The sequence below is a fragment of the Dermacentor silvarum genome, chromosome 2, assembly GCF_013339745.2.
Source record: "Dermacentor silvarum isolate Dsil-2018 chromosome 2, BIME_Dsil_1.4, whole genome shotgun sequence".
Lineage (NCBI taxonomy): Eukaryota > Metazoa > Arthropoda > Arachnida > Ixodida > Ixodidae > Dermacentor > Dermacentor silvarum.
In genome coordinates, this window is record NC_051155.1 from 211,364,796 (window position 1) to 211,390,432 (window position 25,637).

A 25,637-nucleotide genomic window follows, 5' to 3' on the forward strand; every position below is an offset into this window, starting at 1 on the left:
CTTCAGCGTTTAGTGCAACACGAGAGCGGTGAGTTAAACGTTACTTTGCGTGGACCACTGCTGTTTGTCTGCTTAGTACACAGAACACAGAGCGAGATGTGTTTGCTTGAGGCGTTGTTGTGCGCCACTGTTCACAGCCTCCGGAAAGTTAAGCATTGTCACTGCCTGCGTTGCGCTGCTGAGCACGAGGTCGCGGGATCGAATCCCGGTCGCGGCGGCCGCATTTCGAATGGAGCCGAAATGCAAAAACGCCTGCGTGCTTGCGTTGTAGTGCACATTAAAGAACCCCAGGTGGTCAACATTAATCCGGAGCCCTCCACTACGGCGTGCCTCATAATCGGAACTGGTTTTGGCACGTAAAACCCCAGAAAGAAGAAGCATTGTCATTGCCTCACAAGGCACATCGCACCATGGTGCAAGTTTAAACCAGCGTTGGTTAAACTGTAATTGCATGGATTATGGACTGTACGTGCCAAAAACTACAATTGGATTATGAGGCAAGCCGTAGTAGAGAACTCTGGATTAATTTTGGCCCCACGGGGTTCTTTCACTTGCGCCTAAATCTAAGTACACGAGCGTCGGGATCGAACCCGTGACCTCGAGCAATGCCATAGCTGCAAAGCTACCAAGGCGGGCACAGAAGTGATTTGACGTGCGGCCGCTTCCGTAGTGTCGCCAAGACGCCCCGAGTCAGTTGTTCAATCGCTTGACAAACTTGCACGGCGTTTATTTTTCAGAAATAGCATAAACGTACCATAGCGTACCCTGAACTTGAATTTAACCAGCATTTCCTTGCCTTCTTACGTTGCATTTTCCCCCTCCCGCCCTTCCCCCATGTATGGGAGCTGCTAGCTGCGAGAATAGTGGCTGTTCGTTTAAGGACAGCGTCGACTCTACCTCCCCTCTGGACTGTTGCGCGTTAGTACAAAGGTAAGCGCTGCACTTTTTGCAATGCCGTTGCGCCGTCAAGAGTGTACCTATGGCGACGCCTAGGGTGCGACGCCTAGAGGGCATTGTGGCGACGCGATGGAAAGGTCCAAACGAGTTTCTCGCGTCGTCTTTCCTCTCTGCCACGCATGCTATGAACCACCTCCTGACGCGGCATGTGAGACAACCACAACAGCTGCAGCAGTGGAAAAGTCGAAGGAAGAGGCAAAGAAAGCTTAGCTTTAAAATAATCATGCCTAGCATAAACAATGTCTATCAACAACAGTGGGCGCAATTCGTGTAATGCCCTCTGTTATTTTTACTTGGCAACATTTAGTTTGCACTGGTACAAGGCATTTCCTGGATAAGCATTTTACATACACCTATGAACACTGCAGAAATTTGCTGTTGCCCCATCATAATCAGTTCAATAGAATGCATGCAAGGAGGACAGTAATGACTGCACAAGGAAAGCACAACTCTTGAACGATAGTTAATGCAATTTAATGGTTGTATCAACAGTGAAAGGCACATTTTACTCAACAAGCAATAAAGTTTAGATGCAACAACAAATGTCACCCCTTTGTTCATTTGGTTCTCAGATAAAAATTAAACTTGCTCAAGGCTCCTCAGCACAGAAATACTGTTCTATATTATAAATGCATGTAATCATGTTTCTTAATGCAGCACAACACTTTCAAGTAGTTCAATAAATACATCTAAGTCGTATAAAATGCAGCACTCTTGTCAACAATACAGTACTAGTGAGCAACATAATGGATCACAGAATCAAAGCAGACGTGTTCAGATAGCATTAACTGCTAGGGAAGTGTGTAGTGGTGCACGAAATGAATTATGAGATAAAAATGCATAAGACACTTCCTCCATGAAAAAAAAAAAAAAAAAAAGAACGGACACTAAGGAATGCACATTACTAGCACATGTTAGTATGTGCAATGCTAAAAGAATCCACAAGCTCTTCGGCGAAAAGGTCCCAAGAATACTAAGCTAGAACAGAGAAAACTATCAGAGGTAGGCGCCCCAGCCGACGTACATCTGGCAGAGGTTGACTTCGTTGGTTGCTTCCTGCATCGGTTAAAAGAAAAAGACATAACTGTAGCAAGGCAGCACAAGAATGCATATGCCATCACCGCTCTTTACTGCCGTCGGTGAGTAAAACGGCGCACGAGCAGACGGCGCTACGTTTCTTTTTTTTTTTTTTTTGCGCAAAACGCAAACACGTGGCCATGGAGAAACCGAGCCAAGACAGAGCGTTGGATTCGTAGCTGCAGCTGCTTTCGGTCAAGTGGCGTGGACCGTTCGGGGATCCCGCGATATAATATGGACGTGAAATTCTCTGCTACTTCCGGTTAGTGCGAGTTTCGCAAGCCAGCAAAACCAGCGCAGCACAATGCGATAACGAAACTACTGACACGCGAAAGCACGGCCGGCGCAAAGTCAAGCAAAAACGAAACCTTTCGATCGCCCGTGTCGTGGTCAAGGTTAACGTCCATGTGTTATTTTTTCTACACATCAAATAGAACTGGACAAGTAGCATTTTTATCCGTCTTATAATATAATGCAATTGTGTTTTTACCACGAAAGGTTGAGTACTAGTGACTGAATTATACTGAGGACACTTACAGCGTGACTGAGGAGTACCTACGTCATCGGGCTAGTACTTGAATGTCCCGGGTGAGTCGCAAATCGCGTCCTACGTTTACCTAAATTTCTTGATTACTAAGACTTTGTTTGCGATAATATTGATGCCTTAGACGTTCTCGAGCATTCATCTATCACTTTAGTTTTACTTAATATTTGCCTTTAGTGTCCCTTTATGGGATGGGATGCTTTTAATACTGTATACAGGATCAGGTCACCCACACCTCTTCTGATTCGCCTCGCATCTGTGCCTCTGCTCTGCGATGCGTCACACCCTTGGAGGAAAGAAAACGGTCGGAGAGAGCATTATGTTACGCAGCCAGCCTTGGCAAGTGAACGCTCCATGACGCCAGTCCCTTTCCCTTTGCTCAGTGTCGGCCCAACACGTGACCTCTTGCGTCGAGATCACGGAGCAAGAATAGAGATTTGCCGAGACGTTTGGTTTCGAATGGGCATGGAGGAAGAAAAATGCGAATGGGTATTGAAAAAAATCAACCGGATGTACTAAAACCCTCCGCGCGCTCCGACGTAACCTCCGTGCTCTGACGTTTTCATCATGTGTTGGGACGACACTCTTGGATTCAATCGGGTTGCCCGATGCTCCCTCCTATCTTTTTCCTTCCTCCATGGTCACACCCCACATCCTCTTGTATGCCGCTTCCCGTGCATCTACCCAACATCACCGTGAGTAGGAGGTGCCTAGGTGGCATTGCTTAGCTCTATGCCTCTGCTTAGCCACTGCATGCATGCGTGCCTTGCACCCTTTGCTAGTTATTAAGGCGAAATCCTTATATGTCTCATCGTTCAGCCGGCCTTCAAAGTCCTTGAGCGAAAACGGGGCGACTACATGAAAGGTACAAAAACTATCCGCGTCAATGGCTCATACCCTCTAAGCTAGCAAGATAGATGATACAGATGAATGATAAAGCGAATTAAGTGGCTGGCTAAGCAAATTAAGAGGAAGGACTCAGGCAAGTTAAAGGCAATAGAATTAAGATTGATGACTGAGTGAATTAAGAGGATGAGTAAGCAAATTAAGAGGATTAAGTACACTAAGCGAATTAAGGGGCTGACTAAGTGAATTAAGAGCATGACTAAGCAAATTAAGAGGATGAGTAAGCGAATTAAGAGGGATGACAAAGTGAAGTAGACTAAATGAATTAAGGGGGATGTGTACGTCATGTGTCTGTCTTTAATGCATCTGCACTTGGGCTTTCGCCTTCAAGTCGTTTTGGGGATAACATAAGAGACGGTGTGATTTTTTTCTCATTAAAATACCCCTTCCAGATGTAATTTGACACATATTGACTGACCCAGTAGCCTGTTAGGAAACCTGTCATTTCTTTATGCAAGTCACATTTTTTTATCTACTCCCATGCTCGAGTGTGATGTTACAACCTATAATGTCACATAGTGACATTGAAGAACCAGATGGTAGTAAAAATTGTGAATCCTGAAATAACTCTTATTGGGCGAACTTGTGCCCAGAGAAAACAAATGACACTCAAAGCACAATAGCGATGAGTACAGTCGGCAATCGTCGAAATATGATCTGCGGATTAGATACGACAGTTATTCATACACGACTCATTGAACCTTCTAGCGTGATCGCTGGTGCTCATGTAAGTTCTAGAATGTACACCGCTAGTACTGTTGTCACACATGCAATCTGCTTACACAAGGCTCAGTGACAACATAAACAACAGATAGAACCAGCGATAACATTCGAGAAACTTCCGATATAGAAAGGTGGGTCTTGCGCTGGGTGGTAACTTTGTTAGTTGGTGAAAGACGGTCACCGGGAAAGTTAATAAGTACGCGTGGCAATAATGTCGCAGAGATAGCCAAGTTCCAAGTTCGTAACTTCGCAGTGCAGTAAAAATGCAAACCTTGTTGATGTCCATTATATAAATGTTGAGGAACTGCCCGACTTCCAAGTTGTGTATGCCATGGCACAAAGCAGATAAAGAAACTGGAGGTAAAATAACAGACCATGGCAGAGGGGACATAGAAACAAAAGAAAGCGGCTATACTTTATGCGAGATAGAAAGATTTTTCTTATAATCAATGTGTGAAAGAGCGAACAGTGGACCAAGAAATTATAGTCAATGATATCCATCTTATCAATGCCTGAATGGGTCCTCTGCCTTAGAATGTTTGCAGTGCTGGAGACTTCTGGCGTGCGTGAGGTAGTGTTCACCAATGCCATGCACACATGATGATGCTCCTATCATCTTTTTATGAAAATGTACTGCTCGGACTTCGAGACTATAAAAAAAGAAAAAAAGAAACCTTTTGTTTAGTGCCAAGGTATACTAACTTAACAACTCTATGCTCATCAGCATTGCACAATAAAAAAAGTGCTCCTGCAATTTATGCAGCTATGGTTTCTTACATAGGCACTGAAATCAGATGTACATTTTTTGTTCCTATAAATTTTTCTCATACGTTACCTGTTTGTTTGCACATGGATGCAATGCTCCATCAGGAACACAATGCACGCAGAGACTTTCAAGGTTACGAAGAAAGAAATAAAAAAGACTAAAAACTGAACTAATGTTGCAGAATGCAAGCGATATCCAGGGGCCAAAAAATAGCGTTTTATAGCATAGCGTGATTTAATACAATGTGTGCCTACATTTGACCACACCTACACGCTAACAAGCCAAGTACCACAGCATGCTGTTCCAGGGAGCCAGATGCAAGTGTGCCAGGGCACGCATTAACAAAACATGTACCATATACAAGCACTATGACTAGAGATGAGCTCCAATTGGCTACCAAGAGTATGTCAAATGTAAGCAAATGTTGAGTACACGTAAGGGCCGTCATCACGTAAAAAAGAAAGTGACGTCATGTCACACGAATCATGAGTCAAGAGACGCTCAGCTCTGGCCAAAGTATTAGAATATGCCTCAACACACCACAGTGGAGGGGCATGTGAAGCCATGTCGGTGGTATAAGATCAAGCCGATGGCAGACTGGACAGCTTTGTGCATAGAGTTTCTCACTATATCCTAGAAGGAAAACTGGCGCTGCTGAGCAGTGGTATCCATGGGAATGCCGGTATATTGTGACTTCGGATTGGCATCGTTCTCGGAGAGCCACGAAGCCTTGAAGATGCGCCTGACTACCACCGTTCCATCTGTCACAATGATTTATTTTCTGCTAAAACAGCACGTAAAAAGCTGTTTTAGCTTTATTGTTACACAAAAACATGCTTTTTTTAATTTTGAGGACTTACTAATGGATGTACAATTATATAAAACATAAAAAGTATCAGCTGGCCGCTAAAGTTGAAGGGCAGACGACAAGATTCTCGCTCGCTTTGAAACAACTTGTCGTCTGTTCTTGCTTTTCTTCGCTTGATCCTGCATTGTAGGTGAGTAAACTTTATTGAGAGATGTAATATGGGTGAATGAAAGCCTTTTATGTAGATTTTATTTTAAGAATGCATTATTTGTGTAGCCATATCCACGTTTCAGACGAAGCCTCGTACAACACCAGCCAACACAAGCCTCGCAGACACATATCCCGTCATTCCCATGACGGCACATCGCCCTTTAAGAAACTTGCATAGACGGTGGCGCCAGATTACCCTCTAGGTGTTATAGTGAGAAACTCTATGGGTTTGTGCCACTGTTGTCTCACTCTCTTTCCCCTACATGCAGTTATCACTTCCTCATAGATCTGCACCCTCCATCGCTTGCGTGCGTCTGTATTCTTCAAAAGGCATCAAAGGGCTCACTTTATCGCAAAGCTCAGTCACCTTGTGGTTGAGCTCGCCAATTTTCTTGTGAAGTGAGATTGAATAAGAAAGAAAATCTCTTATAATAGTCAGAACATTGTTCTGATTACTGCACAGACTTGTTTTTTGAAGGTGATAATTGGGTGAAAATGCCAGGAAGCCCCACACACAAAACACTTGTGCATGCACACGCACAATGCAAGTGTATACATGCAATAGCTTGCATTACATTCATCCAAATTTGATTTTAAAAAGAGTCAGTGACAACCAATTTCATGGCATCCAGTTTAGTGCAACGGAAAGCTTACCGGTTAGAGTGTCCCAATCATACAGTGATAACACAGAAAACGCTATGAAACATTTTTATAAGAATTTTTTTATCTGCAGCGAAGATGTAGTTGTACACTAGAAACATGCTATAAACAGTGATAGGTGAGCACGATAGAGATTATACACCAGCATTGGTGGAAAACAGATGTCAAGTGCAGCCCTAGCCGTAAGAACGCAATATTTTCTTTATCAAGTTGATGTTCCTGCAGTTCATGTTTTCTGAAGTGTTCATGTTTCTGAAGTGATCATGTTTCTGAAGTGAATTATTTTTACAATAATAGCTAGGTACGTGCTTTCATGGTTTCCTGTCCAACTGCTTTGGACATATACAAGCAGGCTTTTTTTTTTTTTTTTAGCCAAGCCGAGCTAAGTGGTAGGATATGCCAGTAGAGGTCTATTCGATTTAACCAAGTTTCTTTGCTCCTTCTGCACCTATTGATGGTGCACTGCATCTATGCCATCGATTGTCCGAGGTGCAGCTGCACACACTGCACCCCCATCTTTGGCTGCACGGGTTGTGGGGCAAGGTGCAGCCACGTTGCAGTGCACCCTTGAACTTTGCAGCAAGTGAGTGCAGCTCGGCGCACCACGACTGGAACCGCCTACACCTTTTTCATTTGTGGGGCCATGCACTTTTTCTGAATTGAACAAACCTATTTTAGTGCTGGAACCCATCTATAGCACAATTAGTCAATAGCATTTTGTATCTTACACTCGGGGTACTCACTCGCGAACTCGCACACATACAAAAGCATGCACTTATGTGTGCTACCATGCAATCAAATGAAAAAGTACAGTGTAAAGTAAAACAAACAAACAATCAAACAAACAAAAAAACAAGCAAACAAACATGGTTTCGCTGCTAGAACGTCTGTGCCCCTGCCTGAGAAGAAAAGGGACACAATGGCTTTGCCACTCCACTCGTTGCTGCGAAGGCAGTGCCACTCATTAGCATGAATTTCTTTTACTTCGTAATACGAATAGAATAAAGCGCAAATGCCTAACAATATAAGAATTGCAATTATAAACAATAAGTCATCATCATCAGCCTATATTTATGTCCACTGCAGGACGAAGGCCTCTCCCTGCGACCTCCAAACAATAACTATGTGGTACTTAATAACAGCCAACTTAGATGCAGTACCGTAATCTGATATACTACACCCGAAGTACCAAGGTTTCCCCGCCAGTTCGCGCCACTTATAGTTTTTTTTGTGCCTTTCTGTGCCAATTTAAAATAGTAATTCCTACATAAATTGCGAACAGCATGCTCGATTATATTACTATAAATCATGTTTTTTTTTTTTTTAATTTCCACCAACATCTCATGACACGTTCTGGGCGGTTGCCAGTCCTTTTACCTAAATTTCTTGGGAAATAATCTGTCCGTTGCATGGGAAAAGAGATTCCTGTTCTCTCAAGAGTGTCTTGGGGTTTATCGTACTTGAAGCTTTAAAGCTAAACGCACAGCAAGGAGCCCTACCTGAATGAGGCTGTCCACTTGACCCTCAACGGAGAGAGGTGGTCCAGCAGGCTTGTTACGACCCCTGTAGACACCTTTTAGTCTCTGCTCAATTCCATTCACGTTGACCAGGGCCTGATGAGGGGGTACGTGTGTGCACAGTAAGTGAAGCATATTAGTGCACATTGAGATTAGGCAAGGCCTGAAACAGAATAGCTGAGATGCCAGTATAATCTGCTGGATATACTGAAGAGCCCCGATCTCAAGCAATGTCATCAGTGGTGTTTTGCAAATCCTACTCAAGTGTACAGTCAACTTACGTTAATTAGACTCTCACAGGCCTGACGAATCTGATCGAATTATCCGGCGGGACAAATTAAACAAGATGCAGAAAAAATTCCAAAACACATCGCTGGCTTATTTGGCAGTATTTGTCCTATTCTAACATGCCCCCAAATCAAATTCACACCCACTTTCTGTGTGTCTAAAGCAGAAAACTAATGTAAAAATGAAATTAAACCTTCTAAAAAAAGTAGAAATCTTACGTGCACCGAATTTTTCAAGCAAAAAACAAGTGAATAAGACAGATTGGTTTCTTCAATTTAACATAGAACTTGGCATAACACAACCATATTTTTGCTCACACACAACTACATTTTGTTTATGGCATGGTGACAAAAAGCTCAAGCTTGCTGTTTCATATTGATTCACTGCTGGGAAAACACAACACCATAGCATACAGGACACCCAAGGCAATGAAAGTGGAGGGGGGGGGGGGGGGTAGGTATGGTGTATTAACTGACTAGGCCACACGTCTTTCATTCAAGCTTGCCTTTTCGTTGATGATCTCCCCTGACTCTGACTGATGGCTCCTTGCACCTTTTGGGGCTTTGCTCCACTCGACAAGAGGGTCATGCACAAATGGTTTCAGCACACTGGGAGGATCAAAAAGAAAAAAGAAACCAGCTGCAATGAGGAACGAAGCTTTATTGTGAGATAAACTTTAAAATGCATGCACGCAACATCAGCAAGCCACACTGCAGACTTGGAGGATAACTCCCCCTGGCCCTCACCTCATCAATGCATCTGTCTCATTCCTCATGATGCGTAATGTGACTTCGCACGCTTTCCTGAAGACACCTTCGTATCCGAGAGGACCCTGGAAGTTGCAAAAACAACTAACACTAAATGGAAAAAGTGTAGCTGCACCTTGTTGCAACACAAGCAGAAAAAGAAGCGGCACCATTACTTTTGCAAGCCAAATTTGTAAATATGCAGCATTATGACAAATCATTGCAGCCACATTACTAATTTTCTTTGATAACACTCTAACGCCATTTTACTAGTGTTTATGTGGACAGTAAATACTTCATTGATGACTTTAAAGCATGTGCTGATATTTCAGAGCTAAAGAAATTTGGAGCTAAAGACATACTTATAAAAGCCACAGTGAGCTTGCTCTACAAAATGTCCACAATAAAAATTTGCTCTCACAAAGAGGTGCAATACTGCTAAACTGGTGTGATGAGTACCACAGTGCCAAGTCAACATAGCTGATAATAGCATTTCAGTAGGACAAGTTTAAGAGAAAGATGAAAAAAGAACAAAAAAAAAAAAAAGAAAAAGGTGCTTCCATGGTTTCATCATGCCATACATATGGCAGTTCTGTTAATATGCCACCAGATATAGAACTGGCAATATGGCAACCTCGAATATTTGGGGCTCGCACCAGTCCAGTACGAACTAGCCATTCTGAAAGAATCCGCAATTAAAAAGGAAGAACCAACCACATGTTTTTTTTTTTTTAAGTGCCTCCCAAGTTTGAACTTCTTCAGCTCACGTGTATGAAAATGCACAGTATGACCACTGCTCTTTTGAAGGTGATAAACAATTCGTGAACTGATACATATGACTAGGATAAGGACATGTGATAATGGTGACGGTGCGCACCAGGCAAGTTCAGCCTGGAAAACCTGACTGGCAATTGCTCCACCTGAGTGGCTCTAAAGCAAACGAAAAGGCAAGAGATCCATCATGTGTCCAACAGACCAGTGTTGCTGAATCAGGCAAGCAGAAGGTAAGAAGCCTTGTTACACAACACTGCGCCCATTTACTGAAAGGCGTTTCCTTGAAAGCAACGAAAAATGAGCTAATTAATTATTCTATTTGTCATCTACGGATTTTTCGGGACTGTCACTTTTGAGAGGTACAACAGCAAATTGCGTGTGAGAGCATCAGCTTGTTCATTTTCTGCGATACCAACATGTGACAAGATTAATCGAAATGTCAAGCTGATCCTCTTTTCTCTTGGGCCTTTCAGATGTATAACTCTGCTAACAAGACTTGTAGAACGGATTTGCAATGCAGGTGGTAAAGTTCAGACCTCGAGTACATCAGCACCCTTACATGCAAGCATATGGAAACTTGATCATTTAAGAGGTCACTTCCAAAAGCAGTAGAAACAAAAAGCTACACTATGGATAATAACAAGCAGGCCCTGTAGTTTTTAATTATTGCCTGTTTATCTATTTCTGCCTTGCTGGTGTGAATTTGCCCACGCCATTTTTTAATTTGCTGTGTACTGTAGTGTCTAAAGCTTGAGGGAACGGCTCATTTGTATGCAAGATATTTTCTACTTAATCATAAACAAGTGGTAAATAGAATGTGCAAGGGAGACATGTACTGAAAATAAATTTGCATGCAGGTGCTCATGACTAATTTGGGCTGTGACTGGTGCTGGAACACCAAAAAATAAAGGACTTGTCAATACGCACATGTGAACACCATACCTCGCATATTAGAAGCAAGCTGTAGTTGGCTCCCACAGTATCATTTTTCTGGCAACACATACCGAGTAATGGGATGCGGGAGCTTGACATACTCACCATGGCATCTACCATGTTGTGGGTCAGGCGGAAAGGAACCTTCTCTGGCCAATCAAAGGTTTCACCCTGTTTAAAAGCAAACATTATAATTATTTGTACCGCTAAAATTATTGCTTAAACCAGCTTTGCAAGTTAGCTTAACTATACCTGTTACTTTTAAACTCACCATGGTAATTATGAATGACATCATCTATCGCACTTCACAAATCGGATATCTGAGTTGCAAACAGCAAAGCAACAGAAACAATTTGAACAAGGCGCTAGCAAAACGGAAGCAACATGCAAACCATCCTGTATTATCCATTCTACAGATCACTTGTTACTTAAATGTCTAATGCAACGATGCCAAGCTTCATGGGCACAGTTGTGCATTATCCTGCATTTTGCAAGCAGCATGCTTACCACAAAACATGCAAGAAAGCAAGTTCTGACAAACAATGAGCCTGTGATTCCTTATTCTATGCCCCCTCACATCCCAGATTAGAGGAAAGCAAATCAAACAAGGAATTCAAAACCATGGTGTCCAGTGTATGAAAGGGGCTCATGCCTTGTTGAAGAGACAGTTGAAGTCGACGTGCACAGCATCTCCACATGAAGCATCAAAGAGGATGTTCTCGCCATGTCGGTCACCCAAGCCCAGGATGAAGCCAACAATGCTCATGACGGCCACTGTTTGGGCGTATGACTGCCTTGCAGTGTACCTGAGAGATTCAGACATGTAAATACACACACACACACAATAGACTAGATTGGGACACTGCATTTAGATGTTCATAATTAAAAGCTAACTTCAGTAGCATAACCAATGTTCTTATACTCCCCTGTCTTAAGTGCATCCCCATGTCTCAATGAATGAGCCAACAATTTATCAGAGAGCACATTTCAATATTCAGTGCTGAGGCAATCTTAGCACCACTGTTGCACTGTTCCGACACGGTGTGCTAGTAACTATATAAAGTTTGCCATCCTTACTGAACAAATTGTGAGCAACAGTCTATAAGAACACTGCTACATTAAGGACTAACGAATGTGCAGAGAAATAACTATGACAGTAACAGTGCAGCTTTACTGGAAGCAGAAAGCATATACAGTTGAGCCTCAATATAACGATCATGAATATAATAACAAATTAACGCATCTAATAGAGTAATTATAGAATGTTTTTTGCTGATATCACCGTGTAACGAATATCTGCCTATAACGAATATCAATTGTAATGAAGATACTAATTTCGTTTTGAATGCAACTTTATTGTAAAAAGATTCAAATGTACGCGAAGCTGCAGCCTCAGGTGCTAGTTGTGGAAACCAATTGTCACAGCGGCCTAAATGCAGATGCCTTTTTCAGTGATAAATCAGTGCTCCTTGAAAACAGATCTAAAATAATTCGAAGCACCTTGCCATGACAGGAATAGTGCACAACTGCTATTATAGTGAAGGAATGCAACACTTCTGTAAGCAGCAGTTCAACAGAGTTTTTAAAAAGTTTGTCAGATCTTCATACATTAAGACTTTACTCACTAAACTATAAGCTTAATTAAGACCGTTTCACAATTATCATTGATGACGAAAGGGGCACCGACCAGGCAGTTGGGTCCGGAAAGTTCTTGTGAAACCATTCAACAAAAACAGGAGGAAATCGAGGAAGAAATTTTTCCTTGAATATGGCCAGTTTCTTCCTGTACATGAAATAAACAAGAATATAAAGTACACCGAAAGTCGTCATTCATAATTTTCATTTATTGGACACATGGCACAGAGTTTGTTCCTAAAAGCCTTCTTCATCATGCATTTCTTTGTGCTGCACACATATTCGTATTTTTATATAACAATATGGACAGATGATCAAAGGAAGATAGAGACAAAGTGACTGACAGTGGCCGAACAAGGGATGTTGCTGGAGCCAATGCCTCGACGAAGGCAAGTCCCCTTGCCTCCAGCGATGTTGGCTCCAGCGACTTCCCTTGCTTAACCACTGTTGATTAGACAACAATATTTTACTCTATCGAACTATGTGATGTAGACGTGCTTCATTTGCAAAGTGTAAATGTAAATGACAACAGGATACGAACTCAAGACTGGTGGAGAGTTCAGGCATCATCTCCTTTATCTCTTTGCTGGAGACAAGTAAGCCTTTTTCACGGTAGATGCGGTTCAGAATGAACCGGAATCCCTGCAGGTCTGGAATCCATTCAATAAGGCCACATTCCTCATTCAGAGGAACCACATTCTGCATCCAGAAAAAAAAAAAGAAAAGAAAAAAGGACAGAGTATGAAGAAAACTGACAGAAACCTTTAATTAATTAGTAAAGTTAATTAGTAAAGCCGAAGGCGCCCCAGGAGCGCCTCAATGCCGCAGAAACTCTGGCCATGCTGACTTAAATCACTTCAGTACATCTCACAGAATCGTTTCTCACATAGAAAACACCACGTCATACTAAATAAACCGCGCTATGCGAGAAGAACCACCAGAAACTGCTTTGACCCTCGATTTCCGATTCTTTGACAGGTGGAAAACTACGCTGAACCTCACAAAGAAACGGCGCCTGCTCTTTACCGTCGGCGTCAGCTACATGCGGAGTGGTGATAAAGTCACGTGATGCATGGTCCTTTTGCCTGTTGCGCAGGTTGGCTTTACGATAACCCAACTGCCGTAAAGTTGGTTTAGCCCCTGTGTATTTTAAAAACTGGAAAGAAAAGCTTTCTGTGTAATAAATAGAAGATTGCCATAAAACACAGGTCCACTATTAAACTGAGAACCTCGTTGGTACTCAGTACACCAGAATGTCACTGATTCATTAATTTCAGGAAAAAACACACACACACACACACTTGATTCTATTCAATATATACATATAAAATCCACACCTTCATACACTAGAACTGAGCTGTAATCGGTGCTTGCATACTAATTTGATGTCCCCTGTAATAAGAGTGCACCATACTGTATATCTTGATTTCTATGTACCTATGTTACTGATAGCTTGCAACATTCGTGTAATGCTAGGAGACTGCCGAGCATGTGTAGCACTGTATTTGCTTGCCCAAAATTTTTAAGCATTAAATTTTGTGAAAAATCTTCTGATACTGGATATTCGATTTGATATCCGCCTTTTTTTTTTCTTGATTCGATTCGATATTCTATTAAAAATCTACAACTTGGCATTCGCACACCACTACTATTTTGGTACTCTTGTGACTAGAGGTTAATGTACACATTGCATCATAATAGATGCTGAGATAAAAGATTTCTAAGATGGTACATACGTAAGTGCGTATGTGCAGTCTGCGCCTGAGACCTTCAGCACTCTGCTTGAGGTAGCGATTCATGAGGTTGTTGAACTCCATGAGTCGGCAGTCCTTGCGAAGATCATCCTGTGTAGCCAAAATACATTGTCAATGTGAAATGAATACCTTGTAAATGAGTCTGGAGAAGTGCAGGCATAAGAATGCAGCGACAGGTATAAATTGCAAGATGTTTAACAAATGGCCCTCTACCAATTTCAAATCTTATAACTGCATCACACACGCACTGAAACTAGCAAATGTTGAAATTCGCAAGCTCCATTGGTTCTGTCAAGATAGGCTTTCGACAAAGCCAGCAAAGTTGGCATATTTCTACAGCCATTTGTCTCAATGATTGTTGAAAATGCGTGTGTACAACACAGGCTTTGGATGTCTTTCCTGTTTGCACCAAATCTCTCAAACAGTCAAAGGAAAACAATTACACCAAGAGTACAGACCTCACAACTCCGAGTAACAATATTTAAGCAGGTGCTTGTGTGTTGCTACTAGTAATTGTTACAAAACTGTTTTGCAACAGTTACATGCTACAGATATTTGCAGCATAAAGACCTTGGCAGCCAGTTTTCAGCAGCCTGTTTTAGCACAGCATCAGCTTATGCAAGCGCAGGACCACCTGGGACCATTGTAGTGGATTGCACATCGATATAAGTGTGCACGTTGGGCCTGTCCGTTGAAAAGAACTATTTTCTATAATACCACATTGTCGATACTGTCCGTAGGCCTAAAATTGGTTTTTCCCACATAACTCTGTTGTCTTGTGGTTGAGCCTAGTATTTGAAGTGCCAAGGTGTGGGGCAAAGGGGTACATAACTTGCACAACATTAAAGGTATCTTTTGGACTATAACACATACATACCCACAACGTCTCGCATTATATCTGTGAAAATACGGTAATTACATGACATTATTCTGTGCACACGAATGTGAATTTCCTTTTTTTTCCCCTTTTCCCCCATATTTGAGTGCTGTAATTAGGGATGAACATAGGAGGTGGTGTGTATGCCCGAAGAGCAGGCTATGCTCACTAATAAAGGTATATGCTAGAAAAGCGTTACGAAATAAAGGATGCCCATGCTGCAGTGACAAACCTTTGGCTTCAGCATCATGGCATAAGTTTTGCCATCGCTGCCCTTCACACTGATCTTTTTTGGCTTCTGAAGTGACGAGAGCACATCAACCTGAAATCAGAGACATTAAACATTCATCTCAGCAACAATCATGAAGCTTCTAGTAGCATCGTGAACATGTGCAGGTGTACTCACAGGTGCATAAGGTAAAGCTACCCTGCCTACAATGAGAAAATTATCCGACTGAGCTATAGACTAGCCGACACCTTAATGATACAACTTCTTTACACAGTTTACTTCCATTATTTCCTGCAGGGCTAGATGTCATCGTATTCTGTGGATTGACCACGCAATTAATGTCAGGCTGCAAGTTTGAAAGCCCACATGAGGTGACATGAACTTACCGTGACTAAAAGAACGAGAATGAGGAATGAAACATGTCAATGACAAACTGTGCTGGTAATATAAAGCACGAAAAAAGGGGCGACAAATACAGCACATGAAAAGAGCACAGGTTTATGTTCCAATAAGTAAGTTGCTCTCGCATTGATCCTTTACTAATGCAGCTGCATATTATGGACTGATCAAGTCATGCATGTCTTTACAATTATTGTAGCTAAAACATGCACTAAAGGACATAAGGGAGGTACTAATGTTTTGCTGCAATGGTACAGGAAAAAAACTTCTCCTTTCATCACAGTGAATTTGTAAAAGATAATTCTTGTTTTAATGCAGCGAAATAGTTTTAGGGAGTAAGGTCATTCCCATGTCACAAGCTAGCTGCCACACAGTATGAAACCTGTTTAATTTTTATTTTGCTAATTTAAGCACTTCACATATTGCAGCTCTCATCCAGTCTGTGGCTCCGGAAGTGTAATTTGAGTGTGGGGCAAGAGCCGGGACTCATTTCATCTACACAAACTATTATTATTATTACTATTATTATTTTTGTTATTTTACAACCAAGGCTTAATTTACTATATATTGGAGGGGTTCGGCCCTCAGGGCTTAGGGGCAGTGCCCCCTGGTTCAAGAGCCTCTGCATTCAATAGCATTGCATGAATAGTATCTAGAAACACCAAGCTATTGTGAAAGTGCCATAAATTCTTGAATATCAGAATGATATAATTTGTTTAAGCAGTACAAAACGTGCATAATGGTGAAAAATATTTTCAGTTTTCAGGCACAGTTAAAAATGACAGAAAACACCCTGGGAGAGGTGTTAGACATGATTTTGCTACTGAAAAAGTAGAGGGAAAAGACTCGTTACCCGGTCATTGATTGAAACCAAGTGGACGGGTGTCTGTGGGAATGGCTTGTGGTCCCTGGGCGTCCCACCTGTCGGGAGTGACACTGATGTGGCCGACTGCAGAGGCAGTAGGATGCGGCTGAAGCCACTGCATGCAGGATAAAAAAATATTTTTAAATTAGATTTTGATGTTTTATGTGTCAGAACTACAATCTGATTATGAGGCACGCCGTAGTGAAGGACTTTGTATAAATTTCAACCACCAGGGGTTCTTTAATGTGCACCTAAATCTAGGTACACAAGTGTATTTGCCGTTTGCCCCCATTGAAGTGCGGCCACCGCGGCCAGGATTGAACCTGTGACCTCGAGCTGTGACCCATCATTCCATTTCATAGCACTAAATAAAATCACAGGAGGAAAAAAAGCACAGAGTGACAAACTGCGCTTTTGAAACAGCAAGCAAGCCACTTTCACCAGCACCAGAGGTTGGGAGTATGAGAAAATGAAGCACTCCAATTATGACCAAGCAAAAGCCTTTGAATTTGGAAAGTAGCTCTCCTGTTGATGTCGCGGCGTGTGGAAATGACTAGCTGAAGTTACTTAATTGTTGATTACTAGAGAAATAGTTATACCGCTGCATTTCAAAATGAAAGATAATTAATCCCAGCAGGCTTTGTAGGCGTCCCCTACAGAAAAAAGAGCAAAATTCACTAATATACGGAATTTAATCATAATGATATGGTCACTAAATATATTTAAATTTGGCCATAATGCGGGCTAGTTAAGCAACTCACGGGTCCTTCAGCATCTCGTGAAAGCCCTTGACGTGCAGTGAGATTTGAAGTATGTTGGTCTCGCCAACAGGCCGGTTGCACAGCTCCAGTAACTTCTCACAGAGGGACAGTGTGTCGCTCAGGAACTTCGCCAGGTTCGGGTTCTGCTGCCGTGCCAGCTGAAACACCTGCTGACACCGCTGCACCCGCATCGGGTACGAGGACTGCGTGTTGGATGTGCCAAGTGAGTTGGTTGACCAGACGTCCGGTTGTCAATACGGCACGAAACAATCTTCCCAAACTCATTGCAAACCCTTGCACCCTCAGTGTACATGGAATAATATACAGTGTAGATGCACAATTACAAGAAAGATTTCCATCAGAAAACACTAACATGGAGAGAAGGGAAGTTGACATATGCTACATTGCTGGACTAGTAACTAAACGTTTAATATTACTTTTGACACTTAATATAGCACAGAACAACCAATCCAGTGCCTTTTTCCCCATTTTCTTCTTGTCACACTGGTGGTCATTTTACAAGATCAGTTTTGTGCAGGTAGCCTTTTTATTTTTCTGTTGGTTAAATTGATGGTGCACTGATGCATAGTTGCCCGCTCCCGTCAATGGTCATAGCTTCTTCCCTCCTGTCCATGTCAGGGTTTTCTGCTGGAAATCTTTCATGAAATGTGCATCGAACGAGCTCGGGCAAACACTATTCTCAAGTAGTTGTACAACATCTAAATAAATGCCACTGTACAATAAATCAAGTAGTTACAAGAAGGCTAGTTGCATGGTGACAAAATTAATGACGAGTCCTAGAGCTAGGAGTGGTATCTGCTCCCCTTTGAAGGACTCTGCAATACATCTATTCACATTTCCATGCATCTCTTTATCGGCAACATCTCACAGCTTTATGATGGGTGCTATGCAATCATTGAATATGATAGCGCCTGTTGGTGAACTTGTTTGAACTGTTGAACATAGCATGTTTATTGGCTCACCTAGAAAAAAAAAAAAAAATAGCCATAGTTGCTCATGACTGGTCAGGCACCGTGAATGCAATATGCGTTTAAAATAATGAAAATACAAGGATAGCAAGGAAAATGAAAAGTAACAGCTAAGTTAGAAAGATGTGTTGCATAGACACTTTGACAACAACCACAAGAAACCGCAATAAAGTGGTATCTATGTTTCCATTAGCAGCAAAGGCACAAAAGCCTGTTACCTTAGAGACTGCAATCATCATCCATACTGCCTGTGGTGCGTAGGTAGCGAGCAGGCGAGCTATAATCTCCTAAACAGAAAAGGGGAATGGGGGGGAGGGAAGTCAAAGGAAAAAGCTGTTAGAAAAGACAGTTGGAGATAATGCACACTGTTGCAGCAAATATCACTTTGGTGGCACGCTGCTAGATAGGAAGGGCTTCGAAGTGTTGTATGGAATTTACGGCAATGTCGATTGGTAAATGAGCCCGCACATTATATATTTGCTAATTAGCAAATACTTGCATAATAATATTACCACGATCAGTTGTCATGAGCGAAGACAAGATGGCATTGCACACAACACCCAAGTGACTGGCTGCATGTTTGGAAGTGCCTAGAGTCGCAAAGCATCAGCTCCTCAAAAACGAGATGGCTTTTGTTAGCAGGAGAAGAATGGCAGTTTCCATAAGTGACTATGCTGCAAGCATTTGACCCCCCCACCAAATGGTTCCAAAAGCAGTGATCATCATCATCAGCCTATTTATGGCCACGCAGGACGAAGACCTCTCTCTAATTACCCTTGTCTTGAGCCAGCTGACCCAGTCTTATGCATGAAAATTACTTAACTTCATTGCATTGAGTAATATTTTAATGTAAAAGCATTATATACCCCATTTCATGAAAATCTGGCGGCGGCGTGATCAAAACATGATACCAAAAATGGCCGATGGCGCAAAGAGTAAAAAGACGTCAAAAAATGCTCAGATTGACGTTAAATTTCTCACTGTCTTACACAACCCGGCATCCTGTCTTCCCTACATGCAAAAGCTCACGCAACACTTTTGATGGTGTGCTGGTCACTGTCGTCATTGCCTTCTATCCCGTACTAACGATCCTTCAATACGAAATGGCACCGTTGCGATCCGCACATCCATTTCTTGGCTAATCCCCCATAGTTGGTCGTAACCACATACGTGACAGGAAACAACAACAACACTATCAATGCCAAATCATGAGTGTATAAAATAAGGTGTACCACCGCCATCATGTCTCAAATGGAACGCTGTGCAAGTTTACAACATGCATGATGACATTCGGATGAATACCTAAGCGAAAACATTTCACCAAAGCAACAACAATGCTTTCGCATTCCGGCACTTCAGCAGTCTTAAGTGTCTCTGCCGAATTTTAAAAATTTACTTTCGAAGCACTGCTATCGAGGCTACACACTATGCAACAGTGAAGCAAGTTCGATGAATGCACTTGAGTCACTAAACCTTTCCTTGCAACAGCCTGCGAATGAAACTAATGGTGAAGTGCCATTTCTCAAAAGGACACTAAATCTGCCCATCTGACAGGGGCATAACTAATCTGCCCTATATATTACAATACTTACCATCGAGTCGCTTTCAACTCTTGGTGACTACATGAACATTAAAATATCAACATCACCTGCTCAAGACAAGTTCTTTAAAGAGACACTAAAGGCAAATATTAAGTCAAACTAAAGTGATAGATTTGTGCTTGAGAACATCTAAGGCATCAATATTATCGTGAACAAAGCTTTAGTATTCAAGAAATTGAGGTAAATGCAGGACAGGTTTAGAGACTTCTCCAAGACATTCAAGTACTAGCTCGAAGACAAAGGCACTCCTCATAATTCTGTCACCAGTACTCAATCACTCGTAATTAAAAGATAATTGAATTGCATTATAAGGCGAAATAAAATGCTACTTCTCCAGTTCTATTTGATTTTTAGGAAAAAGGAACTCATTGACATTACCCTTGGCAACGATGTGGGCGGTTGAAAGGTTTCGTTTTCTCATCTCTGGAGCCATCCGCGCTTTCCCATTTCATTAGTTTCGTTATCGCGTAGTGATGGACTGGTTTTGCTGGCTCGCGAAACTCACACGAATTGCAAGTAACAGACAATGCCACTTCCATGTGATGTCGCGGGATTCCCGAACGGTCCATGCCACTTGACCAAGAGCAGTTGCAGAGGAGAATCCAACACTCTGTCTTGGCTCGGCTTCTCCATGGCCGCATGTTAGTGTTTCGAGCAGAAAACCGTAGCCCCATCTGTCGGGTGCCGTTTTACTCATGGAGGAAGGAAAAGGTTAGAAGAGAGCATTATGTCACGCAGCTAGCCTTGGCTAGCGAACGCTCCGTGACGCCAGTCCCTTTGCTCAGTGTCAGCCCAACAAATGACCTCTTGCATCGAGATCACGGAGCAAGAATCAAGATTTGCCGATACGTTTGGTTTCGAATGAGCATGGAGGAAGGAAAATGCGAATGGGTATAGCAAATTGAAATGGAAGTACTAAAACCAACCACGCGCTTTGACGTATCCTTCGTGCTTTGACGTTTTCACCACTTGTTGGGACGACACTCTTGGCTTCAATCGGGTTGCGCGATGCTCCTTCGTATCTTTTTTCCTTCTGCCATGGTTTTACTCCCTGATGGTAGTAAAGGGCGGTGATGGTGTACGCAACGTCCCACTTCCCTGCTCAGGAGCGAGCAATTTGAATTGTGCTAAAGGTATGTAGACCCTTCAGACACAATTTTATTGTAAGCTAATCTTTTCTTGGCACGAAACAAGTACTACGAGGTTTCTGGAATGCTATTTTAACAGTCCATGTCGACTTAGTATTTGCCTTTAGTGTCCCTTTAAGCTCATTGGGATGCTTTCCCGTGGCCTAAGAATACCATCTAGCCATCTCGAGCACTGGCCATTACCACTTACCATCAGCATAAGCGAACATAAAATTGCGTTCCACTGAACGGCAGCCGCATGACATGACCAAACTTAGAAAGCTTTAGTTTCATTACTTTTTACTTCAAAAGAACACTCGGGTTTAATCTAACTAAGGATCGAAAGATTGCTTCGCCTGGCAGCCCACGGAATTCTCAAGACTGTACGCCAGCACCAGAGCTTGAAGGATTCAAGTTTCCTTCTTTCATATTTCAGCAAAGTTTACGACTCACACTCACACATCACCACAGGAAGAACTAAAGTGTTATCCAACCATATATTAGCTTTTAGGCCAACATTTCTGTTTTTGATTATGTTTGATAGTCGACTGTCATGAAGTGCACATGCTGCCGTCGCCAACAAAAGATGACGAAGACACACGCGTGATCATACAATGCACGAAAAAAGCGTGAACGAAAAAGAAGAATTGCCGAAGAGCCTCGAGGCATGAGTGTAGAATAGGGAAGCGGCGCCATTGTGAAAGGAGAAGCCGAGAGAGGAAGGCAGCAGCGGTGGAAGAAGCAGCCTGATGGACGATGGGTCCGGGCTCCTGCCCACGCCTGTTGCTCCTGGGCCTGCAGCTGAACGTTTAAAGCCCTCGGGGTGTTCAGCGGAGCATCAGACACAGCCTTTCTGCACTTGGCCTGCGTTCCTGGTGAGCCTTCGCAAGTAACCAGTCCTACCACATCGCCTGGCTGCCCGTCTGCAGTTGGAATACCTCAGCTACAACAGACAATCGAAGCAATCATATATGGTGACATGTGAACATTTGAACTTTATTCACATAGTTTGCGGACTGAGCTAGTACTTTGTAGTCAAGTGTTTCTAGTTTATATTTTATTCATATATTATGCTCATGGAGAATAACAAATGTGTGCATGTGTATGCAATAGAGAACATATGCTTCCTCTTCATTTTCTGTTCAATTCTGTTCGTATTGAACCAATTCAAGGACCTGCTACAGTGAATATACCCACACTGTGACATCCACCCATTGCTCTCTTTCCCAGCACTATTCTTCTCTGAATTTCTTTAGTAGAGCTGTTATCTTTATCTATTCTGGATTCTACAGTTAAACCTGGATATAACGAAATTGACAAATTCCCGAAAAACTTCGTTATAAAGAGGATTTCGTTATATGCAGGTTCGGCACGAAAATTCGAAAAAGAAACGCTTACCGTATTTACTTGATTCTAACGCGCCCTCAATTGTAACGCGCACCCGTTTTCAGTTTTAGTCGAAGCACTCATCCTTGGAATGTCACACCAGGTACCGGATGCGTGGACGCGTGTCGTTTCGCACAAGTGCGAGGCTTCGGAAACGAAGAGCGAGCGTCACGATGGCGTTGTAGCGTCGTATAGTGTTACAGTAGAACCCCGCTGTTACGTTCCTGGGGGCTGCGTTTTCCCGGCTGTTCGTTTTCGGCTGGTCCCGACACAGCTCCCATAGAACCCAATGCATTGGTAACCCCGCTGTTGCGTCGCAACTGTGGGACCGTTCCCGCATCATACATTGCGAACTGCCACCCCGCGCCGGCCCGAGCGGCCGTTTTGACTTTTCATGTGGCTTGGCTTGGTGGCTTGACGATGGCATTGGCCGCCCAAAGTGCTGGGGGCGACAACTATGACGTATTTTCGGTTTCCACCAGAAAAAGTATGGCCCTTGAGATCCGTATTTGCTACATAAAGATGGTGTCTATGACGCATTGTGGCCCTAAAATTGGTTTTGGCTTATAGATATCCCGTATAAACTCCAAGGGCGATAACGCAGTCAGCCGCGCCGTATGCTGTATGTGCGAGTGAAAACGTGCGAGGGGAGCCGACGACCGCATCTAGGGTGCGATCTTGTACGCATTCCAAAATGGAACAGAGGCGGTCCATTCCATCGAGCCGCACACAATTGGTCAATTTGATCGTCACGGTTCAAATTAACCAATCGTGTGCGGCTCGATGGAACGGACCGCCTCCGTGCCATTTTGGAACGCGTACAAGATCGCACCCCTAATCTCGCGCGCGCAAGAAAAGCAGGGAGGAAGCGCGCCCTCTACCGTTGCGCTCGAGGCACCAGAGAGCAAGCGAGGGGGGAGGGATAGCGGGGCGGCGTTGTACTGTACTCTGGCATCAACTGCGTACTGCGCGGCGGCGCGCGGTCGCGCGGGCCGTATCTTGAAAGCGATCTGCATTGGGGCAGAGTCTAGCAGTGTAGGTGCGTCGGCGGCTCGTAGCTTTGTGCGTACTGTGTGTTCTCGGCGCTCAGTTTGCGTTGAAGCGACAGACAACAGCATGAAGGTCACTTCGCTCGCTTCTCCAGCGGCGCTTCCACACGCTGCCAGCGTTTGACAGCGCGTGTCCGCGCTCATCGAGTGTGATGTGTCACAGCGTGTACCAGCGCGTCGGCAACATCAACTGGAAAAGGAGAGAGTGCCGGCTTGGCGGGCTAGGCCAGCTGCAGCAAGCGGCAAGATCAGGTTTGAATGAAGGGAGGGGAAAGGTCACGCCCGCGGCGAGATCGCCGGGTCGAGGGATGCAGGCCCGCCTCGCACACGCACCGCTCGCTTCGCATTCCGTCGCGGCGGACAAGGTGCTTCCGGTTGCCGCTCGCGCAAAAATGACAATATTTGGGGCGAAATCTCTAGGTTGTCGGAGGGGGAAATTCGTTATATCGAGGGGGTCTCCTGCTGCCACTTCGTTACGTAGAGGTCTCAAATACATGTGCTTCTATGGAGTAATGGCGGGGAATAGAAAAACTTCGTTATATCCAGGAATTCGTTATATGGAGGTTCGTTATAAGCAGGTTTAACTGTATAACAAACGGAATGGAGAGGTACAGACACGCTTCTTGTTTTCAGCCTAAGCAATATAAAAGACAAAAAGAACCTTTAACATTGCTGACACCCGTTCATGTGAGTGGCAGATCCTGGAGATGAGCTGTGGCATTGCAGTGAAGAACAAATATGGTGGCAGCTGGTTCAGCAGTACACCCACTGCCTGCATAAACAGAAGGGACTGGCTTACGTGCATGCACAGGGAAACAGCAGCACTACAGATCACGAGGACAGGCCCGGCAACAAAATGAGGCATAGGTCAGCTAGACCTTTCTGTGATCCAAATTTTTCATTCAATGTTCATTTGCAAAATTGTCATGTAAGTCAATGTACACTACTGCCATACTTCTAGAATTTTTTTGTTGTTGTTCTGCATTTCGTATATCATTTGTGTTTATACCATTTCTCAGTTTTATGTTATCTTCATGCTGTGTGTCAGACAACTGCTTTTAAACTGCCCGCTAATTCATACCTGTCACCGCTAATTCATACCAATAAATAAAGAATTTCTGAATGGCAGATAGCCCTGTTAATGTACGTAAGATCTTGCTCAACACAGTCGGCATAGCAATGATGTCGAAACCGCATCGCTTTAGGTATTAACTATGCACTCAGACATAACAACCTTAAATTACAAGATAGCTGACAGTAAGGAAACATGTTTAGTATAGTTTCTTCATACCTGTATACATACAGACTACTGAATTTACGCAAAACTTACCAAAGCAATTTTTTTATTTCTATTGTACAGCATTTCTCTTTTCCTGCAAGATAATATTACCACTCATTCAATTTTTAAAGCTCTCTCAGTAAAATATAGCAGAAAAGTGCTCCTGGAAAGTGGACTTACTGCTATATTAAACTCGAGGTATTATACTTCGTGTCACACTTGACAGACAATGCTGTGGAAGCTACACAAGCAGTGTAGTCATGGAAGTCTCACTTCCAAGCATTTCACAGTGCAGTTGTTTTTGATCTGAGATACTTTCTACGGAATAACCGCAAATATATCAGCTACAACTTGTGGACGTAAGGTTACGTCAAGCCACATATTATTTGTGCACCTTAGAGCTTCCACTATGCAATGTACTATGCCTTGGTTGCAAGCGCAAACGGTATATTTAGGCCAGTGGACACAGAAACACTCTACCCATTTGGTAATAAACAAGTCCAGGTCTGTGATGCCTTCCTTTTAATAATTATACCATTAGACAGTTTTAGCAGAGCGTTCCCGGTCCGCTCCGCTCAGACCATCGTATCTCAACGATTTGTGCACAGCCGCTCAGCGGAACGCTAGCGGGAACGCTAATGCGTGTGTGCACAATGCTCACATCGGCAGCAGAATGGAAAACGCTGCCCACGCTCTGCTACAAAGCAGTTTGAGCAGAGCATTAGGGTGCGTCTACTGGTTGCTTTGTCGTTTTACACCCACGCAAAGAGTGTGTGG

The 25,637-nt window shown here is 43.2% G+C and overlaps 1 protein-coding gene across 1 annotated transcript in view; it reads right to left on the reverse strand.

Annotated features, from left to right (window-relative positions):
* Positions 1-1,417: 1,417 nt before the first annotated feature.
* Positions 1,418-25,637, reverse strand: part of LOC119442556 (serine/threonine-protein kinase ATR) — a 94,652-nt gene continuing 70,432 nt past the window's right edge. The window contains exons 49-62 of the mRNA XM_037707470.2: positions 24,243-24,353; positions 18,637-18,705; positions 17,430-17,632; positions 16,657-16,783; positions 15,408-15,497; positions 14,281-14,388; positions 13,086-13,243; positions 12,597-12,692; positions 11,562-11,715; positions 11,015-11,080; positions 9,203-9,288; positions 8,962-9,064; positions 8,151-8,264; positions 1,418-2,013 (exon numbers count right to left, since the gene is read on the reverse strand). Of these exons, the coding sequence (XP_037563398.1) occupies positions 1,954-2,013; positions 8,151-8,264; positions 8,962-9,064; positions 9,203-9,288; positions 11,015-11,080; positions 11,562-11,715; positions 12,597-12,692; positions 13,086-13,243; positions 14,281-14,388; positions 15,408-15,497; positions 16,657-16,783; positions 17,430-17,632; positions 18,637-18,705; positions 24,243-24,353 (1,545 nt within the window). The 3' untranslated portion in view covers positions 1,418-1,953. The remainder of the gene's footprint in view (positions 2,014-8,150; positions 8,265-8,961; positions 9,065-9,202; positions 9,289-11,014; positions 11,081-11,561; positions 11,716-12,596; positions 12,693-13,085; positions 13,244-14,280; positions 14,389-15,407; positions 15,498-16,656; positions 16,784-17,429; positions 17,633-18,636; positions 18,706-24,242; positions 24,354-25,637) is intronic.